Source organism: Aulonocara stuartgranti (genome assembly GCF_965226115.1).
Source record: "Aulonocara stuartgranti genome assembly, chromosome: 14".
Lineage (NCBI taxonomy): Eukaryota > Metazoa > Chordata > Actinopteri > Cichliformes > Cichlidae > Aulonocara > Aulonocara stuartgranti.
In genome coordinates, this window is record NC_138950.1 from 7,774,941 (window position 1) to 7,799,381 (window position 24,441).

Consider the following 24,441-nt stretch of genomic DNA (forward strand, 5'->3'; position numbering starts at 1 on the left):
GCTTGGCTTTTCCAGTCTACCTTTAAACGCTCTTGTCCCAATCGGAGCCGTAAGTCCCGCCCTATTGGTGATTACGTCACTGGCGTCATAAAGTTTGATGTCCTCTCCAAAGTTTAGATCCGACTGGGGCTAAACTTTTTTTTTTTTCTAGAAAGTGAGCTGCGGAGATTTGTACCGCTCACTATGAGCCTTGCTTAAAAGAATATCAACAACAGCTTGGACTTGGCCCGACACTCAGAAAAAGTTGGACTCTTTCACTCAACCGTTTGTGGTGTTTTTTCGTCTTTTGTGGCTGCATCTGCGTTTTTTGGGGGGACGAGAGCATAAATTCCAATGTGGAGTTTATGCGCTTTGTTACGTTAACAAGTATGCCAGCAGGAAAAAACAGGAAAAGGCTGTCTTTCATTGCAGATTTCGACAGCTAACACACTTTGGAAGAATATCAAGTGCTCGACTTGTAAAGTTTAGAATGACTCCGAATAACTTTTACTGAGTGTCGTCGAGATTTTCAGATTTCTCCCGGCGTGGAAAAAAAGTTTGGGATTGGCTCACGTTTATTTTTTAACTTCCGAAGCCTAACTTTTTTGGGACATAAAGTTCGAAGACTGTTTTTGGGACAATGGATCCGAGCCAGCACAACCCTCCTGCCGGACACCAAATCGTCCATGTACGGGGCGACTCTGAGACTGACCTAGAGGCGCTTTTTAACGCTGTGATGAACCCGAAAGTCAATACCGTGCCCCACTCTGTGCCCATGAGGATGAGGAAACTGCCAGACTCCTTCTTCAAACCCCCAGAACCAAAGTCTCATTCCAGACAAGTAAGCCCGCCCTGGTTTTTACTGTGCCCGTACTCAGAAATCACAACTAAAAAGCAGGGCCCATCTTGTCGAGTTTCGGCCTTCAGGAGCTACGTGACTGGCACTTAGTTAATAGTTACTTCATCCTTCTCTGGTGCCATTTTTAGCCTTCAGCGTTATTGTTTTATTGGTCAGTCATCTTTGAACACACTTATTATTTTTTTAAGTCTTTAAGATATAATAACTTTATTCAGGCGGACTTGTATTGACCTGCTTAAATGAGTGTGCATTTCCATTGATGGGTTGTTTCCCCCCCTCAAACTGCATTTAATTTCCATTTAACACATTTCACAGCAAAAAAACAAAACAAAAGAGAAAAAAACCAAACATTAAAACAGCAAAGGCCGTGAGGGCTTTATTAAACGGCGGAAACATTCTCTTGCAGTCTTTGGCCGTAAGTAACCAAGAAAACCGATGAATATTGCTTAGCTTAGAATAAATTGTGATTAGATGAGTGACAATGTAAAAATAATAAGGGATGGTTTGGTTAATAATTCATGTATAGCTATTTGCAGACGGATAACCGTCATGTTCGTATCATCTTAAATTTCCAATCCGACTTTTTTATGTAAACAACTTGATTTGCTGACAGGAAATCATATGATGGTTAAATTATCCTATATTCACCCACAGCCCCTCCCCGATCCCTTCTTCCATTTTCAGCTCTTCCAAGTTCCCGGTCGCTCCCCATAACTCTGAGGACTTTTTGTAATTAGTGCGCATGCGTGTTGGTGGCAAGCCCTGGATACCTCCCACACCCGAATAAGTCAAAAACATGCCTTCACATGCACATGAATAGAATTTATATACACTTTAAAGTGATTACAAATTATAAGGAGTGACTCAAATATTAAATGGGTAGAAATTATGTAGACTAGTACACACTGTCAATAAATTAAGACTGTGTTCTGTTTTTCATCCTCAATCCATTATTGCACTTGTATTTGAAACAAACAAAGCCTCATGTTTTTTTTATTCTTTCATAAATGTTTGATTTGTCTTTACATTTGCATATGGCCTTTTTTAATTATTACATGATAATTGATGTTTTTAAGTGAGGGTTTTCACTCAAACTCCCCAAAGAAAACTAACTGTGTTGTCTCTCAACCCCAACACAGGCCAGCACTGATGCTGGGAGCGCCGGAGTCCTCATCCCTCACCATGTCCGTGCACACTCATCCCCTGCTTCCTTGCAGTTAGGAGCTGTTTCTGGTGGCTCACTGTCTGGCATGGGCTCAACAGGGGCCTCTCCTCAACATCTTCGTCAGTCTTCTTATGAGATTCCTGATGACATGCCCCTACCAGATGGGTGGGAGATGGCCAAGACAGCCTCTGGCCAGAGATACTTCCTCAAGTATGTATGCTGCCATGAAGTGCATCATACAGTTTGTAAAAGTCTCTGAATGCTTGCAACCTGAAATGTTTTGAAAAATCTGTGATATTCATCTATCTTAACTTTTTATACTTATTTTATACTTATACTTAAGGGCGATCGTGGCTCAAGAGTTGGCAGTTCGTCTTGTAATCGGAAGGTTGCCGGTTCGAGCCCCGACTCAGACAGTCTCAGTCGTTGTGTCCTTGGGCAAGACATTTCACTCGTTGCCTACTGGTGGTGGTCAGAGGGCCCGGTGGCGCCAGTGTCTCGCCTCTGTCAGTGCGCCCCGGGGCTGCTGTGGCTACAATGTAGCTTGCCATCACCAGTGTGTGAATGGGTGGATGACTGAATGTAGTCTAAAGTGCTTTGGGGTCCATAGGGACTAAGTAAAGCGAATACAGGCCATTTACCATTTATTTAACATTATTACATCAGATGTCAGAAAATCCCCAAAATGGAAAATTTTGTCTAATTTTATGAGAACATTTTATATTTGTGCAAGTTCTAAAAAATGTGTTTAAAATCTTTGATTGCAATTTTATACATACATATTGTTGGAATAATCTTACTGATATTTACAATATGTATATCCCTGCTTATAAAGCAGTACAATCACTGGTTCAAACTTCTTTTTTTTTTGTTGTGACAATGAAAGTTACCAAAGAATTGGTCTTGTGACAGGTCTCTATAGAGACCTCTGTACTACAAAGCAGGATTTAATCTTATCTGGGTAACTTCTGGATTAGCTCTGAAGTTTAACCCTTAACCCTAACCTGCTCCGGAACAGGTTAGGTTCCTGATTAGAGATCAGCAGGTATGAAATCACCACCTACTGACCAGGCAGTTCTTCAGAAACTGGCATCACCCTGCCTGAACAATCCCTCTGTGGGTAGAGTAGGTGGCTCTAGTTTTTCAGTAGTGTCTAAAGTCTTTGTGTTAGCTGATGAGCATCGGTGATAAATCTTGATTCATTCCCATATTTGTCAGCAACAATTTTACTCTTTGATAAGTGTTAGTCAGTAATATACGATCCTAAAACAGGACACCTATACTGCACTTTCTAACCTCATTTCAAATTTGTACATAGACTAAGCCTATATTTGAATTCTGTTGTTGTATTTAAACTTACTCTTAAATCCTTAAAAGACACAGATTGTAGCTGAGAGAATGAAAACTATAACTGTCTTATGCAAATTTGATGGGAATAGTTGATAACAGCTCATCAGATTCTCCAATATCTTAATGGGATATTTTTATCTGTTAACTCAGACAAGTGGCTACACTTTAATAATAGCTTTCTAACTAAAGTGGATACAAATACTTACATCATTTATGTAACCTCTTCATATTTTTCTCATTTTAAAGTTTACTCTTTCTTTGTAAAATCAGCTACTAGTACACTAATCAATGTGATCAGATATTACCAGCACCACCTCTTTCATGTGAACTCACGTGTACCTCGATTGGGAAGTCCTGGGCTAACTTAGTGAGTTAATAACCAGCTTAGTGTGACCACTTACCCGAACGCCAGTGTTAGGGTGAGTAAATCTGGATAACGAAGGATACCCTGGGTATGCTGAACTCGCTTCGTAGTACAGGGCCCAGCTCTCAATACTACATCTCTATTCAGCATACATTATGCTGACAATGATTTTCAAATCTGTTACACAATAGTTGCCACTGTGTCCAGAAAGAGACAATTGCAATAGTTAAATTGTAGGTTATTAAATTTGGTGGGCTCAGCAAACAAGAGAAGTCTTTTGAGCAATGATTGCTGTATCTAGTGCTCCTTTTCTTGGTCTCAGGTTTCAGTAGAGACAATGGAGCACTGTAGCTACCCCAGACAGCAAAGAACAGTTCTGCAAAGCTCCTCTGCTACTCAGTAGATCTTCTTCGCATTAATCATCCATAGTAATGTAGATTTCTTGTTTGCAGGTACTGTAGAGACCTTTAGGCTTGTCACAGGATGTATCGATTACTTCTCGGGTTTTGAGGGCTTTGGTTCTTTAATACTTTTTTGTGCATTTGTTACCCTTTTTATTTCCACTGTCTGTAGCTCTGGGCAAAGATGGGTTGAATTATTCATAAAAGTGGCGTGCTTGTCAACAATTTATGTTAATGTAATCTGCTCATTGTGAAGCCTTCTAAAGTTTATGAACTCTTCAGCAGCTCTTGTTTAAAAAAAGGCTTGACACTCAAAGTCCTCATTCTTTACTCAAAGGCAAAATGTTGTCAGTTCTAGGAAATGTTACTCTCTGACGCAGAGTCTGGACAAACATGATAGCTTCAAACTTACTTGGATCCCAAAAAAAAAGAGAGCTTTCATTACCACATGTTTTAAGGTTGCACATCTGGAGAACATCTGGCCCATTTTGTGGAGGCCAAAAAAATAATGGACAGGGAATAGAGGAATCAAAACAGTACTCTGAAAGACTCGAGATCTTTATGGTTCTTTAGAGTATTTTATCCTAAAATACTGATAAAGGCAGAATAAAATATAACGTGTATAAAATTGGCAGTATAAAAGCCATAAGTTCACAAGTCAGGTGTGTTAACCGAGAGTCTTTCTGTGTATAAAAACAGTCATTTGATCTCACTGGTCGGTAATTTTTTTTTTTTTTAAATGCTAAACTATCCAATTATTCATAGATGATATAATATATACCTGTTTATATGGCGTATACCTGAGGGCCTCTTCCTTTCAACTCACATAGAGTTTGATGTTAACGGGATGTGAAACACATTTCTTTGCAGAGACTTAACTGTTTTTCCAACTGGCATGTTATACAACCAGAGTGAGTATAGTACACTGTGTTTGTGTTTGAGTACGGAAAACGCGAGGAGACATCTTCCACACAGATCAAAGAGCAGATATTTGATCTGGAATAAAAGCAGGCTTGCCAGAGCTGCTGGAAAAGACACTCCCCTATTTATAAACAGGGGCTGTCTGACCAAGATGTGTTGCAGAGAGAGTGAAGCAGAGCAAGAGTGTGCGTGTGTGTGTGTGTGCGCGCTAGCTATGGACTAGTGGGGGTGGGGAGTTGGTCACCAGCTAGGAAAGCAGAGAGTTGGGGGTTCACATTTCACTCTGGTTGCTTGCTGTTGTCCTTAGAGATAAATGAACCCAGGGTTGAAGTATTTTTTTTTTTTAAGATACTATTTGTTTATTACTGTACTGCAGGATTATGCGTAACAATAACTGGCCTCTGAGTCAGTGAGTCTCTAGATTTCGATGCCTCACTCCTTCAGGAGTCATGCTCTGTTTTGGTATGAATGGAGCTGTGACTGTGATGGTGCCTCTCTGTGTCAATGAAGTTAAATGGCAGCCATGTGGAGATCACTAGAAGAGGGGGCCAAAAGAAACTGTGCCCTCCCCCTTTGTCCCAGCAGCGAAACAGTGATCTTTATTCAGACGACGGGCCTGTTGAGACTCATGTGAGCCTTCCCGAAATAGACAAATGGCTGACATGAAGTTTAAAGATGGGGGTGAGAGAGTGGTGGCTTTGTTAAGACTTTAACCTTCTTCACACCTGAAGTTCTGATATTTTTTTAAAAATTTAGTTTAATTTTGGTGTAAATACTAACCAGTGATGATAAGTGACAGATTTAGCACTTTTTTTTCTCCTTTAGAGTAGCAAATGGTGTTGAAGCGATATAAATATCATTTGATAAAAGTGATGCACCTTTTAAACCAAATTTTAAAAAATGAGACATTTTGTTATAACTGTTGGTGGTGATCAATAGTCGCAGCCCTAATGGTAATCAGAGTCAAATAGGATGCCGTCTTTTTTTGTTGTTTTGGCTGTTACATAAAAACAAATACTTGGAGAACGTCAACAAAGTCTGTTGACCTTTCGTCTTTTTCACAGCAGTTTGCTGCGGCCTTTGATTTATGACAGCCAGGGCACAGAGGTTGGGTCACCTTGGTTGTTGGTGGGACGGGGGCAGGGATGGTCTCCAGGGGTGGGTCATAAACTAATGAAGGTTTCTAATTTAGACACACCGGTGAACTAGGAGGGGTAATCACTGTTTCCGGGCGCTTATTAAATGCAGCTTTGAAAGAGCTTTCAGTTCGTGGGAAGTCAGCTCAAAGCAGAGTAAAGCTCTGGAGGGGGGGAGGCTATTATCTGCCCTGAGGGGCAGGTAGATCTACGTGTTGATGGACACTTTTGTCTTTTCTCGACTGGGTTTTTTAAATGTTTTGATGAGCTTGGTTTCACATGAAAAGAGCAGACTATGTGTCTCTCTTAAGGTTTAACTCTGCAGTGGCTAAAGATGATTCATGATTAGATATGCAAGGAGATGATTATCCACTGTGAAGAACTTTAATAAATCCTTTCTTTAGTGTTATGTTTTTAAAAAACAAATTCTTTTCTCAGACTTACACTGCTGCAGAGTCCCGGGTAAATCGGCTAATAATCAGCTTTTACTATACTCTGTCTGTGATTTCCTGAACATCTGTTGCTCTAAATACAAGTCAGAGATTGCCTGTTTGCACAGGAAAGATGTTTATTTAGGCCTTATGCTCTTGCTGTAGTACATTATAATAACTCTGTTATGCTGATTTTAAACTATAAGGTTATATTGATAAATCAATTCCAGCAGATAACATGGTAATATTTACTGCATTTAAAACAAAAATGGCCTAGTCAAGCTTTAGGCTCTCCAACTGTCGCCATGAATTGAGCAAATAAAGCTGCAATTGCAGTGTTATGTTGTCTTTTAAACCATAGTCAGACTTTAACTACTTGACAGTTTTTCATCTAGTCATTAATACTGTAGTGATGTAATAAATTAAATAAAAACAATATCAATTCATTTTTAAATTCACTAACAAGTTTTACCTTTATAGCTTGGCTAACACTGATCTTATAGTAAATGAAATAAATGGTATATATAATTGTTTTGCGATGAGTTTAAAGTGATAAATATGCAAATTGGTTTTCATTCTAAGACGTTGTAAACTAAGACCACTTGGTCAGTCACAAATGGTGCTGGGAAGACTGGGCTGTAAGCTTGTGCAAAGCCCTCATTTGGAGCAACTTTGTGTTTGACAAACTTTTGGTTTATTGACCACACACAGACAAGAACCTTCCTGTTCAACTTTGGCCTGTCAGCTCAGTACACAAACTGGACTGTGAGAAAGTCAGACTAATGTTTACCGAAGGTTTGATGTAACACCTCTGTTTCAGACATCAATGCCTCCACTGTCACTAAGGGCATCTCCACAGAGAAGTAGTCTCTGAGAGGTGGACCTCTCAGGTGGGATTTAGAGATTTCGAAATACTCGGATAACCTTATTTTAATATTGATATATTATTTGACTAAAAGTATGCACCTATTAATAAGTTTGCAATGTTACTTGGTAAATGATTAAGAGAAGTGCTTATGCGGAGTACTTTGTCAGGCAAGTTTTGCTTAAAAAAAAACCCCCACCTATTAATCTTTAATTACGACAATCCCTAAAATTACATTCAATCTTGAAATTACTCTTAAAAAATAAACAGTGGAAAAACCGAGGAACATTCAGTCCTGGTACTTCATGAACTAGTTTCCTCATTAATACAAACCACCCTTCAAAGGGAAACTTAAAGCCACAATAGGGTCACAAAGGTTGCCCCAATAATCTCTCTTGATGATGTCCTGCTGATAGAGAGGCAGCCAGGCATCTCCAGTCAACGAGAGTGGAGGTGGTCACCCTCAACTTAGAGGCCTGATTACATCTGGCCTCCCCCAGTGCACTCTTAAGTCATTGGCTTCAACCAACTTCCAAGCACATACTCCCAGGGTGGAGCTCCTGTGGTCTGACGATCCCATTTTTAACATTTGACAACTCAGCTGTGGGAGTGCTTCATCACTGCTGCACTTCTCATAGCTTCACTCCCCTGTATTACACCAGCGAAATGCAGCACTTGACATCTGGATTTGAAGATGTGCAATTTCAGTGGAATAAACAGTCAGCCTGGACTGAAATCGAGCTTTGATCTGGTGTTTTGAAGGTGGCAGAGGTTATTTGGAGACTTTATGTTTTTTGAGTAGTAAATTCTCTACAAAGCCAGATGCAAACGGCCATAGTTTTCATGAGCATAAACAGGCAGGCTGTGTGTTTGTCATACTAGTTTATAATACTACAGTAATTCACTGCAGCTTTTGAAAAATCAAGTGGGGGAATTCAGACTTTTGCACGTAAGGGATCGTGAACCCTTTATAGCACACTCCGGAAACCTGAATCTCTTAAATCTCAGATTTTTCAGTCAGTCCTTAACGATTAGCACTTTGCATTGTATTTTTACTCCAGTTAGTCCTGAGCAGGAAACTTATAAGTCATCCCATATATCATTTCAGCAAAGTAGAGTTTTGCCTTCATGCCTCAGCAAGACATGGTCAAACATGACAACTTGAGCAAAAGATGGAAAGTAATGGATCGCATTTGAAAGACATTGTTCTTCTTGGCTGCAGTACCTGGTCATTTGCAGAAGAAATGATGTGTTATAGTTTGTCTGTGATGATTCCCAGACAAACATGAGACTTTTTTTTTTCCCCACCACCTTGTCCCGTCATCTAAACTAGGATTTGGGGTTGGAACACCAAAAGATGTTTGTGTTAACAAAAAAAAATCCCCCTTAAGGGACTTAATTTGGGGGAGGAGGATGTTGTTGTTTATGTAAACCATGTGACAGAAATAGAATCTAGCTGCTAGTTCATTGTTTATGGATTGAAACGTGTCTATACAGGTTACATTTTTTTGTGGCATGTAGACTTATTTTATTCTGTCCATTCATGTGCTTAGTGTGTAATCACACAGCAGCAGTTTGTGTGTAAAGAGTCAAAAGACGCCATTTATTTTAAGCATTCTCTTAATGTTTGGGTCGCAGCTTGAATGAGAGTTTTGAGAGCACAGTTTTACAGCTTACTTAAAAAAAATTGTAAACGTTTTTTTGCACTTGTATGGATCAGGACCAACCCCAAAAATATCTTGCCCATCCCCGGGTATGCAGTAGGGGGCAGGGTACAAAGGCTGCCTTGCTGTGCTCGTTGTGGTGTCAGAAACATGTAAAGAAAACACCGAGCAGTTGTGACCGTGGGGTTGCAGATCATCAGCAATTCCTAACAGCAACTGGTGGCCTCCAGCCGTCCCAACAGTTGCCATGACATTGTTTTGTTTTATGTTTCACCTACAGGAAGCCGTGCAGCTGACCATATATGGTTGGTGGCAGGTTCAGTGAATAGATTATCTTTTAGTTTTAAAACCTGGTGATGAATTACTGACTCTTGGTAACTCATTTACCGGTTTTCTCAGTTTCTTTTCAATATTCTTTTCAGCACTATTGAACAGAAAGTCGATTTCATCACAGGCTTTTAGATCATTATTGCCTGTATTTTGAACTAAGGCTTTGTTTACAGTTGTTGTGGTTGATTTGATCAACGGAAGTTGGCAGTTCTAACTAGTCTTTGATAGAAAATTCAATATACCTTTTATCTGTGCATAACTTCAAGAATCTGATTTTAAGGTTTTAAAGTTTTATGTTCCTATCAGTGTTTTCTTTTTTTCCCCACTTTTAGCAGTTTTTTTTTTTTTTTGCCATTGACGTGCAAGGATGTGCAGGCCTCTCATTTACAATAAACCCTCCCTTCCCTTTTACCCTAGTGCCCGTCTCCCTGCCTCCTCCCCTGTTCTCCCCCCACCCCTCCCCACCCCCCCCCACCCCCCCCATAACAAATGTCATAGTTTCCAGAGTGGGGAAAAAGGCAGGAAATGGGGCAGGGCGGGCACTCAGACTGTAACAGAACCACAGCAACTCACACAGCCAATGGAATTCAGGGGATTTGCTTCTGTAGATTTTTTTTTTTTTTAACTTTCACTTGTTTTTTTTCTTTTCTCCAGTTATATGCCCCTCCTCTCCCTGACCTTTCTTTCTCAAGGCCCCCCCAGTCTGAGCAGTTCCAACTATTTTGCTTGGTTTGCGGTGCTTGTGTGGGTGTGTGTGTGTATATGTGTGTGCGTGTGAGGGCTGGGGGAGGGTTCGGTAGGGGATTTGGCAGCTCCTTTGATCAATAAAGCATAAACAAGAGGGGGCTTCAAAATGGGCTGCATTGTATCGGGGGAGGAGTGCTGAGTCAGGTCCTCTCGCTCTCTGGCCTGGGATCGAGAGCAGACAGGCAGGCTGGGATTACCGCAGAGGCCAAGAGAAACTCTCTGAATCTCTCATTTCACCCAGCTGTTCCAAAATCTGTGCTAATGGCGTTTAGGGATCAAATTAACAGTGAGTTGTAAAGAAACGCAGTGGGTGGAAGGACACCATTAGAACCTGGGGTATAATGGATAGCTGTGGGTAACATTTAGGTGCATGACAAACAAACTATTTTTGCCATGTGTGTTGAAATAACTCAGTCAAGTTACATTATAAATGCAAGATTTGTGGTGATGTATGAAACAAAAACACTTGAATTTCATGCCTTTTGTATGAGATTAGTTTTTGTTTCTTTTTCAAAAAAATGGGATAGTTAAAAAAAAAAAAGAGAGAGAAAACAAGTGAATAGTGGGGTTTTAGGTCGTAGCTCAGTCTGTGCCTTTGTCAAGCAGGTGAAAGCTTTGTAAATGTGGCGCCAGATTGTTAAAGCCCCTGACACTCTGTAGTGTCCGAGCCGCTTCCAGGAAAAAAGGACCCCCTGCATTGAGCCCTGGGACTGACCCTCCCTCAATAGAGAGGGTCCTGCTCGGGAGAGGAGGGCTTCCTGTATTAGCTTTCCATCTTAATCAAGCAACAAGTACCAACAAAGCACTAATTATCAATGCCTTCACAGAATGAAACACAATGCCTCCTCCCCCAAGCCTCAGTCCTGTTCCAGCAAAGATGAGCCAGAAAATAGATGGAGCAACATTGTTTGATGTTACAATGGGTGTTTTAAAACCAATCATAGGCCGCTACACATTTTCAAGAAGCTTTCAGCCTGACTTGACTTATTTTCATTTTTTGCAGTGTGCTGCTTTTGTTTTGTCTTATTTCAAATATAATTTAATGTGGTTTTTTTTCTTTTTTCCATTGTTATTCAATACACATAGATTCAAATCATGAATGAATGAGTAGTGTAAATCTAGACTGAATCCAGGCTGGAACACACACAGTCAACATTGAGTTTCGCTTCCAGTAACAGTCATCATTTACAGAACGGGGGGTAGATTCAGTGTTTTTGTCCATGAGGTTGATGAAATGGGTCTGAGTCAACATTTATGTGTTGTATTGACATAGCCCTAGTTTGACCTTACTGCTTATTAGTTGTAGGAAATCATAGATGGTCATTTCTGTGACTTATTTTTATTGGCTGTCCTATCTCCTTACAGCCACATTGATCAGACCACCACTTGGCAGGATCCGCGCAAGGCCTTGCTCCAGATGAACCAGCCTGCCCCTCCCAGTTCTGTGCCAGTCCAGCCGCAACCTATCATGAACCCAGCCAGTGGTGTGTATCTGTTGATTTTGTCAAATTTAGTTTTTATATCAGCGGCAGTGCATGAAATGCATTGTGTAATTTTCAGCAGTGAATGGCAATTATTTCAGTTCTTCCTTTGCACAACGTTCATAGTGTATTTTTTTCAACATGCATTTTTTGTGTGTTCACATATGTAAAGCAAAACAATAAAAAAAAAAAGAAGAAAAAAATTATACCGAACAAGTCAGGTACAGTCTGGTTCTTACCTGTTACTACTTGGTGTACCTCAGGTCTGTCCATACAGTTGGAATTTGCCCTAGGTGAGGGAAGACTGAGGCAGAACGTTACGCGTCCTGTTTGACATGTTTGGGAACTCTGACTCAATAGATACTTTTGCACATGCACACACTGTGTGATGTCCTTTAAAGCCATGTGAGAATATAGCAGGGAATCGGTCCACTGAAATCACAGCAAGCGAGTCCTTCCTCTCGCATGCTGTACCTGGCCGCCACCCCTCATCTAAACAAACAGCGTTTCCAGTATTAGAATGCATCTGAAGTGAACCATCTCCAATATGGAGCTACATGTCAGAAAGGCCAGTTTTGGACAAAGGCAGATCAGAAACTGGGTAAAGATTAAAGATTACCGATCTGGTAACCCATTGTTAGTCATCTGTCAACTGTTGACAGACAGGATTGTTTGATTTCAGTGGCTGATGGCAATGATTAATTCAGAGATGAAAGATTACGACCATCTCTAATTCTTCTGTCTATTTATTCCTTTTGCTTTCTATATGGGAAGTTTTTGCTTTGTTTTGGTCTCTTTGTCAGCTGACTGTAAGAAGTTTAAAAAATTCTGCCAGTCAATTAAAGCATAGATTGAACCTGTAGGATCTCTTAGACTTTGTTTTTTTTTTTTTTTGCATCGTCCCTTTAGGATCCCTCCCTGACGGCTGGGAACAGGCTATTACAGCAGAGGGAGAAATTTACTACATCAATCACAAGAACAAGACCACATCCTGGCTGGACCCACGACTTGAGCCACGTTATGGTGAGTTTGCCTTGGACTGAGATTGTTAGTGTTAAAGTGTGTTGTATTGATTAAATATAGGAAAGTCATTGTTAGACACCTGAAAATATAATTAAATGTTCACACTTGAGGGAGGTGTTCCTTCTCCACTTTTGGTTCAAAGTTAATGTAACCACACCAGAGTGCTTTGGGCTATCTAGACATAGCATTGGTGGTTGAAGGCAGATTTTGTTAAAACCCCCACCCTCAAAATTCACACCTACACTTTTGTCAGCCGTTTTAGTTATGGCACAACAGCTGAGTTTGCCATTAATCCCTCGGGCCAAACTAAAGTTAGCTCCGAGTGTGTGGTGGTCAGGGTTGGTGAATTAGTGACAGAGCCAGGTACATGTGTTCGGACTACTCTGTGGCCATGGGAATAAGCTAATCCTCCCGTGTGCCAGAAAGACTTCCTGAGATGAGGGCTTATGTCACTCTGACTCATTTATTCTTCAGGTGACATGCTTTTCATCACTGAAGTGTTCCCCAGGGAACTTTACCCTGGTTCACAAAGGCAACATGTGTGAATCAGCGTGCGGCCCGCTTAAATTTAGTGTTAGTTTTTTACCGAGCATGGCCACTTAAAGGGCAATTTTTATGTAAGCAATTGTGTGTCCCTGTTCTGAAAGCAGACAGGAAAGTTCAAAACAGAGTTGTAAGGGGAGTGGGGCAGCTGGGGAGAGATGGAGGCTTTAATCGGCAAAGCTCTTTGAAGGTTTATAAGTCTTGAACACACAAGGCTGCTGGGCCCCTGAAAGCGAGAGAGGGGGAGAAAGAGTGAAAGAGACAGGCTCTTAACTCATTATGTGCCATAAACATGATTTTGTTCCTCATGGTATAACATTTTTTTTTAATAATAATTGTTAAAACGTCACATTTATACTGCTTGTATTTCTCATTTGCGGCAGTTTGTACCTTCTTAGGTTTACAAAAAATTGTAAAACTTATGAATTTTAAACTGTTTTTTTAATTCCAGTAGTTTTGTTTGTTATCATTTTTTTGTATGCATTTGCACTTTTGTACTATTTAAGTAAGCTCCTGTGCGTCAGAAACCCCTATACTGCTGCTATGTAGGTCTTCAATCATAAGCCAACTGCTTTGATAATGGAGGCTAATTTGAGCTTTGAGAAGAAAAGCAGCAGAGTGCCTTTAACTGAGGGTTGTTGCCGGCTGCCTTCCCACTGTGTGAGGCCCAGTGCAGGCACAGCCCCATTCTGCTGTAGCTCCAGACAGACTTGAATCTTTGCCAGGCCTCTTTATTCTGTGTTCCAACTCTTAATCTGTTCCAGACCTTTTCAGTCAAAGAACTCTAAAGAGGGGAGGGCATGGGAGTGGTGGAGGGGGGCAAGGCGAAAGGGGAGGAAAGAAAAACTGAGGAATAGAGAGAAAATGACGATGGGATAAACATGCATCCTGTTTAAGATCCAAAAAGGTGGTGAGCAAGCTGCGAGTCCACGGTGACGTGGGAGTTCAAAAGGGGACTGGCTAATGTGGATGTCATATCCTATATGTGTTGCTGTGGGCACATACAGGAAATGACAGCAGAAAGACCAAAAAATTCCCCTGGGACTTCAATGTTTTCATCTGAAGACTTGGCGTAATACTGTTTGAGTACTGTCAGAGTACTAAACCAGAAAAGCTGGAACCTTGTTGAAAATGTCGCTGTCATAGGGTAGTTTGGCATTTGTGATACAAACAGAATTAAGAAATGTCATGTGGAAAAAGTCAGGAGCAGCTTCTTAACTCTCAAACAGCATCCTGTGGATGGATAGTTTATGTTTGAGTTTTGCCAAACTTTGCCAAAATATTCTATGCTTTTTTTTTTTTTTTTTTTTTTATTGGTGACCATTAAATGGAATTGAGTGTACGCATTAATAGATTTCTATTAGAAGTGTCAGATACAGCTGTATTATAACCTGTTAGCCTACACTCTTGATTTTCGCCTGACTTATTTTTTTCATGCCTCTCAGAGCCAAGTCGGCACAGGCTGGTTTTAGCTTACTGAGTACAAGATGATAAAACTTTGTTTGCATCACATCCAGTCTGTTTTGCCGCTTTACTTATCTTGATGCTAGAAATACAACACCTTCCCAAGATGCCTTTTTTTTTTTTTTTTTTTGTTAAACTTGTTAAATCGAAAGCAGGTAAATATTTACTAAGTCTTAAAAGGTGCTGAGGCCTGGTCATATAGAGAGCTTCCCACAGCTGGCACACCCTCAACTTTACCTGCCCCAGGTGATCTTGTGGTGTAATATGCCTGCCAGTGTGATTGACTGATAAGGGGTTGTGTCGCTGGCTCGTTGTCTTGCAGGAGTGCGTGAAGAAGACAAAAGGCAGACAGCATTAACTTCTCTCTTATCTGACTGGCTCACCGGCAATCACTACCTCTATGTGCTGCTTACTCAAACCACCTCTCCAAAAGTACACACACACTCTCACACACAGTCTTCTTTGCCTTGAGTGGCCTCCTTTTAAAATATCAGTCTGGCCCTGAAATGAACCTATCCTTGGCAACTATCTCGCCCACAGATGTAATTCCCTTCTTTGATATCTGCATTGCTTGTGCATAGTTCATCCAGTAACATTGGTTATTGTTGCTATTTGGTCTGCAAAAAGAGTCCTTGACTTGGTTTTGCAGCAGGAACTTTGCTCCCCTGAAGGAAACCGTTGACTTTGACTAATCACATAGTTTTGTTGAGCATAATTTACTTGGCAGAGAACTAACAAGGTTAGCAAATCTTCTGATTTTTGTAGTTTTTTGTAAAATTAGGCGAAACTACGCGATCGTTCTGCAGAATTTTTTCACCTTGTTCTGCAAATTGGCTGGAGGAGGAGGTGATTGGAAGCTGACTTCCCTTTGGCACTGTTCGTATGAATAAAAGGTTACTGTCATAAATAGAAACTGGGGTCAAAATAAAGACCCAGGTTTTGACATTAAAACTTCTCCTTTATCTTTTGGCTTTGTGTATCAGTGGATCTCTCCATATGTGTCCCATCGCTTTTACGCAACTCGTCTTCAAAGCTAAGGCCTTAACAGATCTGCAGCTGCTGACATGGCCCATGCGTAGAGACTCCATCATGAGAACAGTTAATGGTGCCCCGATGGCGGAGCGCTCCAGCCACAAAAGGCTTCAGTATCTGCCAAAGATAAGAAGTAGGGAGAAGTAACAGTCTCCCACGGATTCTCTTGACGTGTGTGTGGGGGAAGCTGCCTACATGAGTCTGTGTGTGTGCGCGCGCTTGGGGTGGGGCTGCTGGGGAGACATTGCGGTCAGAGAGGGGAGGGGACGGTGGAAGGCAAGGCAAGGTGGGGCCTCCAAAGCTTCCCAGGGAGAGCCCTCAGCTATGGTTCATTCAGCCCCTGCAATAGTGTAAACAGACAGTGATTGAATGGTGATGAGAAAGGTGCCGGGGCGGGCAGGACAGAACAGAGAGGGCCAGACCCGCATGAAAGTTGCGCCCCCGCCCCATTAAAGCTTTGTTGTGATTGGCGCTTCAAGCACATAAGCAAACAGCACACCTCGTTGGCTCCTTTATTGTTGGTGCAACACATTCACGTTTACTCCACTGCAAATGTGTGACCTACTTTGCATGCATAGATTGCAGCATCGCATTGTGCTTTACACTTATGTTTATTAGACCCACCCCCACTACACTGAAGAATAACAAAGATTTCATTGGGGAACAGCTGTGTTTTCAGTACAAACACATTTGTTCTGATATTGTAAACATGTAGTCGGCTTACAAATGCTTAATGCAGTAACATTTGTTGTGTAAAAGAGCCTTTAACGTAAATTTAGAAGTGGTACTGTGTTTGCATTACCTTAGGTAGGCCTGCACTATATTAATGGGCACAGAGCAATCATATTGCGTTAAATCAGCTTAAGTGGACACATCAAGCCAGGGTAAGAAGGCAGTCAGTCTCGAGGGATAAGCGGCGATTTGTTTAGAAGGAAACAAAACGCACAATGAAAGGATAAGTCATGACTGATGCAATGTACAAAACTAACAAAGCTCGTCTTAGTCAGCGAGTGGGAGGAGATCAGGTCTTACAGGAATAGTGATTGTTTTAGATACTAGGTGGACAACTTGTGCTGGGACTTCCCTTGTCCTACACAACCTGCTGCACTGGATCCTCTTTTGCAATTTCACTATGTGGACAAATGCACAAGTTGTTGGTCTTGTTATGTAGTATTTAAATGCAGCGATCCATTAAAGAGGTGAGGTAGCAGGAAGTTTCTGAAGAGAGATGGGAAGATACTAGTCTATCTAGTCTGCTAACTAGAAATCATGTATGTTAGTTTTATTGCCAGCTTCTGAGAGCTGACATTGTTAAATTTGCATATATCTCAATATAGTAAAGTCCAAAGGATAAAGGTGTCTCATAAGCACAGCACTTAAGTTTTGCTGTCAGGTCTGAATATTCCCCCGCTTTGCCTAAAAAATATTTTGAAAGTATAATGATTGTCCTCAGTATTTCCTTTACAACAAAGCAGTTAGCAACCATTTTTTGCAAAGTTTATCCTTGTCGTTACAGCATTTGGGGTCTTTGTATTATGTGCATTTGACTGATATGTAAACAACTTTTATTTTATTTGTAGCTCTGAACCAGCAGAGAATTTCCCAGAGTGCTCCAGTGAAACAGGCCGGGCAGCTGCCTCCCAGCATCAGTGGAGTTATGGGAAGCAACAACCAGATGAGACTTCAGATGGAGAAGGAAAGACTGAGACAGAAGCAACAGGAGCTGCTTCGGCAGAGACCACAGGTCAGGAATCGGAGTTAAAGCAGCTCAAAATATTTTTAAGGCCTTTTGGAAGTGCCAGGGCCTCATGGAAGAACAAATGCTTTTCAGTATGTTTCCACCACGATACTGAACCTCAAACTGTTCATTTGCTGAATGAGTGCAGCAGCAAAATGTTTACACTTTAAAATGTACAGCTTTAAAATCTTGGCAGGGATAGTGGTGGATCCTAAGCCTCTTTGATCAGTCTTTATTGTTACACCACACTGCAGTGAAGTCTTGTGAGTCATCGTCCTTAATAATTATCACTTCCTAAGGTTGATGTGTCACAGTGGTGCCACCCACGCAGGGTGGAGCGGTAGTTTACTCAAGGCTGTGTCATAGTACCAGATTTGGAGCTTTATGATTATGAATGAGAGTGCTGGTGACTTTGTTTACCATGCCTCAGGTTCAGATGGGTTGTTTAAAGTTCACTGTAGGACGTGACCCGTGTGTATGCAGGCACTGGGTTATAAAGGGAAAATTATTGGAACTGTCCTTTTTAAGAGAATATGCTCTGCATGCTTATGTAGCCTGGTTACTGTTGGCTTTTAAAGAAGGAGATTATGAGAGTATGATGAGCACAAACACTTTCTTTCAGATACTTTGGACTATTAGCTATTTTAAAAGCCTTAAAATCAGAATTATGAGTTTATTTACAATTTTTGTTTTTGTTACGTGCATGACAAGTGCCCGCGAGCAAAAGTGGGACCAGACTATTTCAGTGAAGCTGCCTGATTTCACTTAGTGTCTTGTGTAGACAAACACAATTAAAATGATGGATAGAAATTCATCAGTTATGTAAAGAAACATGAGCAACTGAATTATCCAAGGCTCAGACATCCACGGCCACCAGTTAAAATGGAAAATAAAATGTGGAAAGGCACTGCAGACCAGGCAAAGATATAAAGAGGGGTTCTGTCTAGCCGCTAGATTCCAATAAACCCGAAACCCCTGTAACTCTGCTTTGTTTGGATTATGGTGGCTATCATTTATTTACAAATCTTGTAGTGCGTGTCAGGAGTACATTGCATAACGTTAGGCGTGTATGGGGAGTTCAATTTTGGAGCAAAACTTGACACAAATGGAAATGTATGCACTTATGCAATTATGTAATGAAGAATAGGTGAGTGGCTAACTTAAAACCCTTTGTAAGGTAATTAATACTACAGGAAATAAAATGAATTATTGATGTTGCATTGACTATGACTAGCTTATAGTTAGTCCTTCACTTATGCATGGCAACATAAATGTGAAAAACCGTAGAATTGCCGCAACACAATGGAGATTGCTGCAACTTCAAATGCAGATGAGCCATCAGACATGCCTTGCCGGGCGTGTGCTGCTCAGACAGCCGGTTTAGCTAGCTTTATTTTTACGTGGTTTTGATAGTGTCAGCAGGTCATTTATCACACAACTGCAACTTTTGGTTCAGCTGAAACTGTTCCAAACTTCACTGCAACAGCTGTGTGTTTGAAGAGGTAAATTTACTTTATGCACTTATCGAAAGCGTAGGCTGCCTCACTTTTGTTTCAAGGAATGCACAGATGGCAGATATCAGCAACCTATACTGCACTACATGCTGCAGTGTCACTGAGCCAAGGTTGAAACGTAATCTTATTACTGACTACTTATACTTGATTTATTTTACTTGCTGATACCAAATACTAAGTAGAAAAAAAAAGTATAATTAGTGCATTTCCAATAGTGTCTTTGTAGAATTTTAATGAGAGCTGAAAATGGTGACTATGGTCAGCTCTGTTCACATCCCCTTAGAAGGAAGGGGGTGAAAAAGAAAAGCATGACTTCATATCCTCAACCTTATCTGATTCCTCATGTGTAGAAAACAATTGTCTACAACTGTGGCCGGCCCCTCATGTAATATGACACCGTGCAAGGAGAGAAATGGAGACCAACATGTCTGACAGCAGACCAGTGAGGCTGTAAAAAAACGCCTCCATGAAGCTCTAGCTGTGTATAATTAGCTTTGGATGTTAGGGGTGGTGTTGACAGTGTTGCTCATGAGTTTTTGTGTCTTATTATCCGCAGGAGCTGGCTCTAAGGAACCAGCTGCCTACCAGTATGGATCAAGATGGCAGCACAAACCCTGTGTCCTCCCCTATGGCTCAAGATGCCCGGACCATGACGGCCAACAGCTCTGATCCATTCCTCAACAGGTTCGGTTTACACATAAGCCAGGCGTGTTCGGTGTGGAACAAAATAAGGAGACAATCAACCGCTACAGTCTGATTGGCACCAGCTGACTTTTGGTTCAGCCCATCAGACTTTATCCTGTTTTAGGGATCTGTGTGCAAAACTTTTTGAGCTGTGGTAGTAAAAACAGAAGGCCAAACTCTGGGCCTTAACCCTCTTCACATGGTAATGACTCATTCAGAGCAGCAGATCTGTGCCTGGAGTTCAGTGATGACCTCTGGTGTACAACTGCTGCAGTAAAGTCAGTCAGAGCTTAAATGGCGACGCAAGTTATGAAATAATACAAGACCACTCTTTTATTTTAAGAGTGAGACAGCCCCCCCACCCCCTCCAAAAAAAATAAATAAAGTGAAAATCTGCTGGTCTGAGGCTGTACAGATTTGAACAACAAAGGTACAGGAAGCTTTTTATTGTGTGAATGCTGCCCCACGGTATGCTGGGAAATAATTTCTAGTAGTTCAAGCTCTAGTTCTTCTGTGTGCACACAAAGTGAGGAAAAGAGCTGAATAGCAAGCAGGCCATGAGAACATGTGGTCCAGTCAGTAGACAGGCCAACCTAATCTCCCCTCCTCCCCCTGTTCCCTGCACTCCTCTGCGCTCACAATGGCCTCATTCATCGTGCCTCTGCCATACTCTGCCTACATATTTTTCTGCTAATTAGTATAGGCTTGTCAAATGTCCTCTCTCTCATTTTGTCTCAGTTGCCCCTTTCATTGCTGCTCTTTGCCTATGTACTGCAATATAGTGTAGATTAAAAAGGGGGAAAAAAAGTGAAGCTCACTTTCAATGGTGTCACTGCAGATTAGTCATCACGTAGCGTTTCTAGAGGGTTGAACCATTTAAATGTGCATGTATGTAAAGGGAGTTAAGGCCGCTGATTTCAACAGTTCACTTTTAAAGTAAACTATAGGCCATTAGAGTTCATTGGTAACAGAGCAGCATTTCTAACCAACATTTCATCATTTCTGCATTTCCAGCGGGACCTACCACTCCAGGGATGAGAGCACAGACAGCGGCTTGAGTATGAGCAGCTACAGTGTCCCTCGCACTCCAGATGACTTCCTGAACAGTGTGGATGAGATGGATACAGGTGAGCCACAGAGACTAATATTTTTGACCCAAGTGGAATAAAAGTGCTCAGTCAAAATAAACAGGCTGGAACCATCTCCTGCCGAGGGGTTCTTAAACATTTTCATTAACTAGTCAGATAAAGGTTTTTCAATATGAACAATTTAGCCGGATTCCTTTCTTGCCGTTTGCTTCCTGCAAATTTAGACTTGAGTCTTTTAAAAAATTGCAGCTTTTAATCTGAAAGGCTACATTTTGAATATAAGAACAAAAAAGATGTTTATTGTCCTGAAAACAGAATGTAGCCCTATTAGGGAAACGGATCATACAAAGGCCTAAGAGATGAGGAGGTGGACATAATGACATTTGTATCTGTTTCACACGTTCTGATTAAATGCGTCGATGCATGTGCACATCAAAACATATGAAATGCTTGCATCTGACTTGAATTCTTGACTCTTGATTCATTTCTGTCTGAATGGGATGGACCGCACTTCTTCTGTCGGTTTGGCTTAATGATTTGCTCACGGCTGCTGATTATTATTGTACATATTTCTGCATTCCCTTCATAACCGAATGCCTTTTTGTTCACAAGTCATTACTGAAATGATTTAAAGTGAACTATTTTAATACATTATCATAAGATATGCCAATTCATTTTGGTTAACTTACATCTAATCATACCTTCTTTTTAAACTAGCTGAAGTTGAGGTTAAAAGTTACTGGTACTGAACTGCTGTAGCCTTGAGAAACTTTTTCACACCTGTTCTGGAGCAAGTAACATCAAACAGTATCAACATTTTTTTTTTTCTTCCCTCTTCATCAGGGGACCCACTTGCACCCTCCATGGCAACACAGCCCAGTCGTTTCCCTGACTACCTGGATACCATTCCTGGAACAGACGTAGATCTGGGCACCCTGGAGGGGGAGAGCATGGCGGTGGAAGGTGAGGAGCTGATGCCCAGCCTGCAGGAGGCGCTGAGCTCAGACATCCTCAATGACATGGAGTCTGTGCTGGCAGCTACCAAGCTCGACAAGGAGAGTTTCCTCACATGGTTATAGAAAAGCCGAGCTGGCCACTCCTTCCTCGCTCCTCTACCTACACTCTGAACTTCTGCCTGCTCTAATCTGTGAAGGAATCATAGATGATTTTATCAGACATTTCAGCAAGCCTCTCGGGACTTCTGTGTCTGTGTCAGCATGTAAGGCCAACCTCTTTTTTTTTTTTTCCTGGCAGTATTGTTCTGTTCTCTTCACTGGTTGTGTTATCTCTGTATTTTGTCTGTGTCTTCAAGGCTGGCCTATGAACAGACAATTATGCAAGGGTCCCCAAATCTTTCACAGGCCTGTCAGTGAATCTAGGGCATATTTACCCACTGGGCAGGTGCTTCCACTCTTCTGCCCTGATCAGTTATCCCCTGGAGTCTCTGGAGCCTCTTTCTTGCAAAATAGCGTGACGCATCACTACTTAACTGTATTTGGGACTTTTGCATCTAGCTAGTAGCTTTATATTTGGCCTCATGTTTTTATTCTTTTTGTTGTTGTTGTTTTGTTTTTTTCAACAAGCCTGAAAAACCAAAAATGATGTATTTGGAGCATAAAGAACAATACTGATTTGGAGTAAAGGTAACGTGAGGCCCATGTTGCTTGGGGTGGGGGTGGGAGGGGTTCGAACCTGCGGATTGACTGCACCGCTGCTTGGCTGTGCCAGCAAGTCTAAGTTAAACCTTTGATAGATCAAGTGCCTTCAGTTGTATTTTTTTTAATTTTTTTTATTTTGAGATGCGAGCGACACGAATAAATACCCACATTTCTATAATTCAGCGACAAGCACACTGCTGTTCCCGTAAACGGCAGGCATACTTCCCTCTAATGTTCAATGATCAAAATTGTATGTTTGGGGTTCCCAGCCTGATTCACAATCCATTCGTCGTTTTATCTTTTTTAGTGTTCTATTTTTAGATAACTATATATGTATGATAGTTTAGATCAAATGGCATTTTACTTTCTTTTTTTTCCTTCTTTCATACATGGATTGAATCATTTTATTTTATTTTTTTTAGACGGGGTCGTCTGTTATATCGCAGCACGACACTTCAATGAGATCAAACCAGCCAGGACTTAATCTTGGTGGTCTGATTCTGTTTGGACTCTTTTTAAACCCATTTATCTGATTCTCTCGTCTCTGCTTTACTGTATCCACTTTAATGTTATTGTATTTTTGATATTCACATGCAGCTTTTTTTTTCACTGTCTTTCCTGAACATTAACCAAAAAGGCAGGTCTCTTGGCTCAGAACAAAGTATAGCTCTTTGATCAATGAAACCTTATGACCACATACAGTATACAACAGTTACAATGTTGGAACCCCCCCGCCCCTCCCGTCTATGCGACGCTGTGTTGAGTGTTTTAAATGAAAGGTTTATAGACTGCAGCCAGGACAAGTTTTAGCAGGTTTAAGAGTCATGTCAAGGGGTAGAGTAGAGGATCAGTGTGTGACTGATGGTGGTGAGTTTTTCCTTTTGCCTGTGTTTTGTTTTTTTGTTTTGTTTTGTTTTGTTTTTTTTTGGGGGGGGGGGTGGCATAATAAAGAAACAATCAGATATCTCAGTCAGGAATTGTTGATGCAGATTCCAAAGATGTTTTTGTAATGACACTAAAAACTTGTATTTTGCTTCTATCTTTAGAGACCAGAAACGGTATGATTTGTAAATCAGCCTGTGTTTGAACAAACTGTATAAGCTAATAATGAGAACATGTTTTAAGTGTTAATGGGCACGTCTAGCTGAGAGAGTTTTTTTTCCCTCCCCTTCTGTTTGGGATGGTTGTTTCGAGTGACTAACCTTGAGATTTTTAAGGATGAGGTTTCAGAGCGGAGAAAAGAGCGATTCTTCTACAAGCACTCACATGTTTACATACTCGGCCGCAGTTGAGACAACACACTGACAATTCTCACATAATCACGTTATTTTTTGATGTTTACACAATGACTACATATTTGCATTACTGCAGTAACCTTTGAATAATCAGCCTGCTGCGTGTGCCCCTGGTTTAGGCTTTGCAGGATGTCACACTGATTCTGTTGCCAACCAATACTAAATGGGTAGCATTAACTTGATGGAATATATATATATATATATATATATATATATATATATATATTTTTTTTTTTTTTAAATTCATGAGAAACCTCTTTTTAGTTTTGATTTTACTGAATATTAAGTCACGTGCTGATGGATTTTTAAGATGGATGAACAGTGTTGGTGAGAACAATGCAACTAAAATGAGTGGTACACCACAGTGCTCGTATTGCACGGCTAGTTTTCGTTTTAATGCATCAATGCATTTTGTCACACAGACCTGATTTTATGCTTAGTGTGTAATTGTCAGAGCATATTAGCTGTTGACTCTCATTGTAGCAGTAGAACTAATCACAAGTTAAAGGATTTTGTATTTAGAGTTTTCTAAATGCACATGAAATGAATTTATATTCAGTAATGATCTGTTCTTTTTTTTTTTTTTTTTTTTTTTTTTTTGTTTGATAGAAATGTGCATGTGTTTTAGAACAAATTCTGTTACAATATATCTTTCTTCATATGATACTTTGAAATTGGCCTAAAATAAAGTATATACTTTGTGGTAATA

At 40.8% G+C, this 24,441-nt stretch overlaps 1 protein-coding gene across 1 annotated transcript; it reads left to right on the plus strand.

Moving 5' to 3' along the window:
- Positions 1 to 81: 81 nt before the first annotated feature.
- Positions 82 to 24,441, plus strand: yap1 (Yes1 associated transcriptional regulator). The gene is made up of 8 exons (XM_082503397.1): positions 82 to 820; positions 1,978 to 2,213; positions 11,578 to 11,696; positions 12,603 to 12,716; positions 17,336 to 17,499; positions 19,564 to 19,691; positions 20,706 to 20,818; positions 21,623 to 24,441. Exons 1-8 carry the CDS (start codon positions 620 to 622, stop codon positions 21,856 to 21,858), a joined length of 1,311 nt encoding a protein of 436 aa, XP_082359523.1. The 5' UTR covers positions 82 to 619; the 3' UTR covers positions 21,859 to 24,441.

Bases quoted from the DNA above. Each gene is read 5' to 3' on its own strand.
- yap1 (XM_082503397.1), top strand. From the start codon at position 620: ATGGATCCGAGCCAGCACAACCCTCCTGCCGGACACCAAATCGTCCAT. The intron at 17,500-19,563 runs GTCAGGAATCGG...TATTATCCGCAG, and splicing joins TGCTTCGGCAGAGACCACAG to GAGCTGGCTCTAAGGAACCA. The intron at 20,819-21,622 runs GTGAGCCACAGA...CCTCTTCATCAG, and splicing joins TGTGGATGAGATGGATACAG to GGGACCCACTTGCACCCTCC.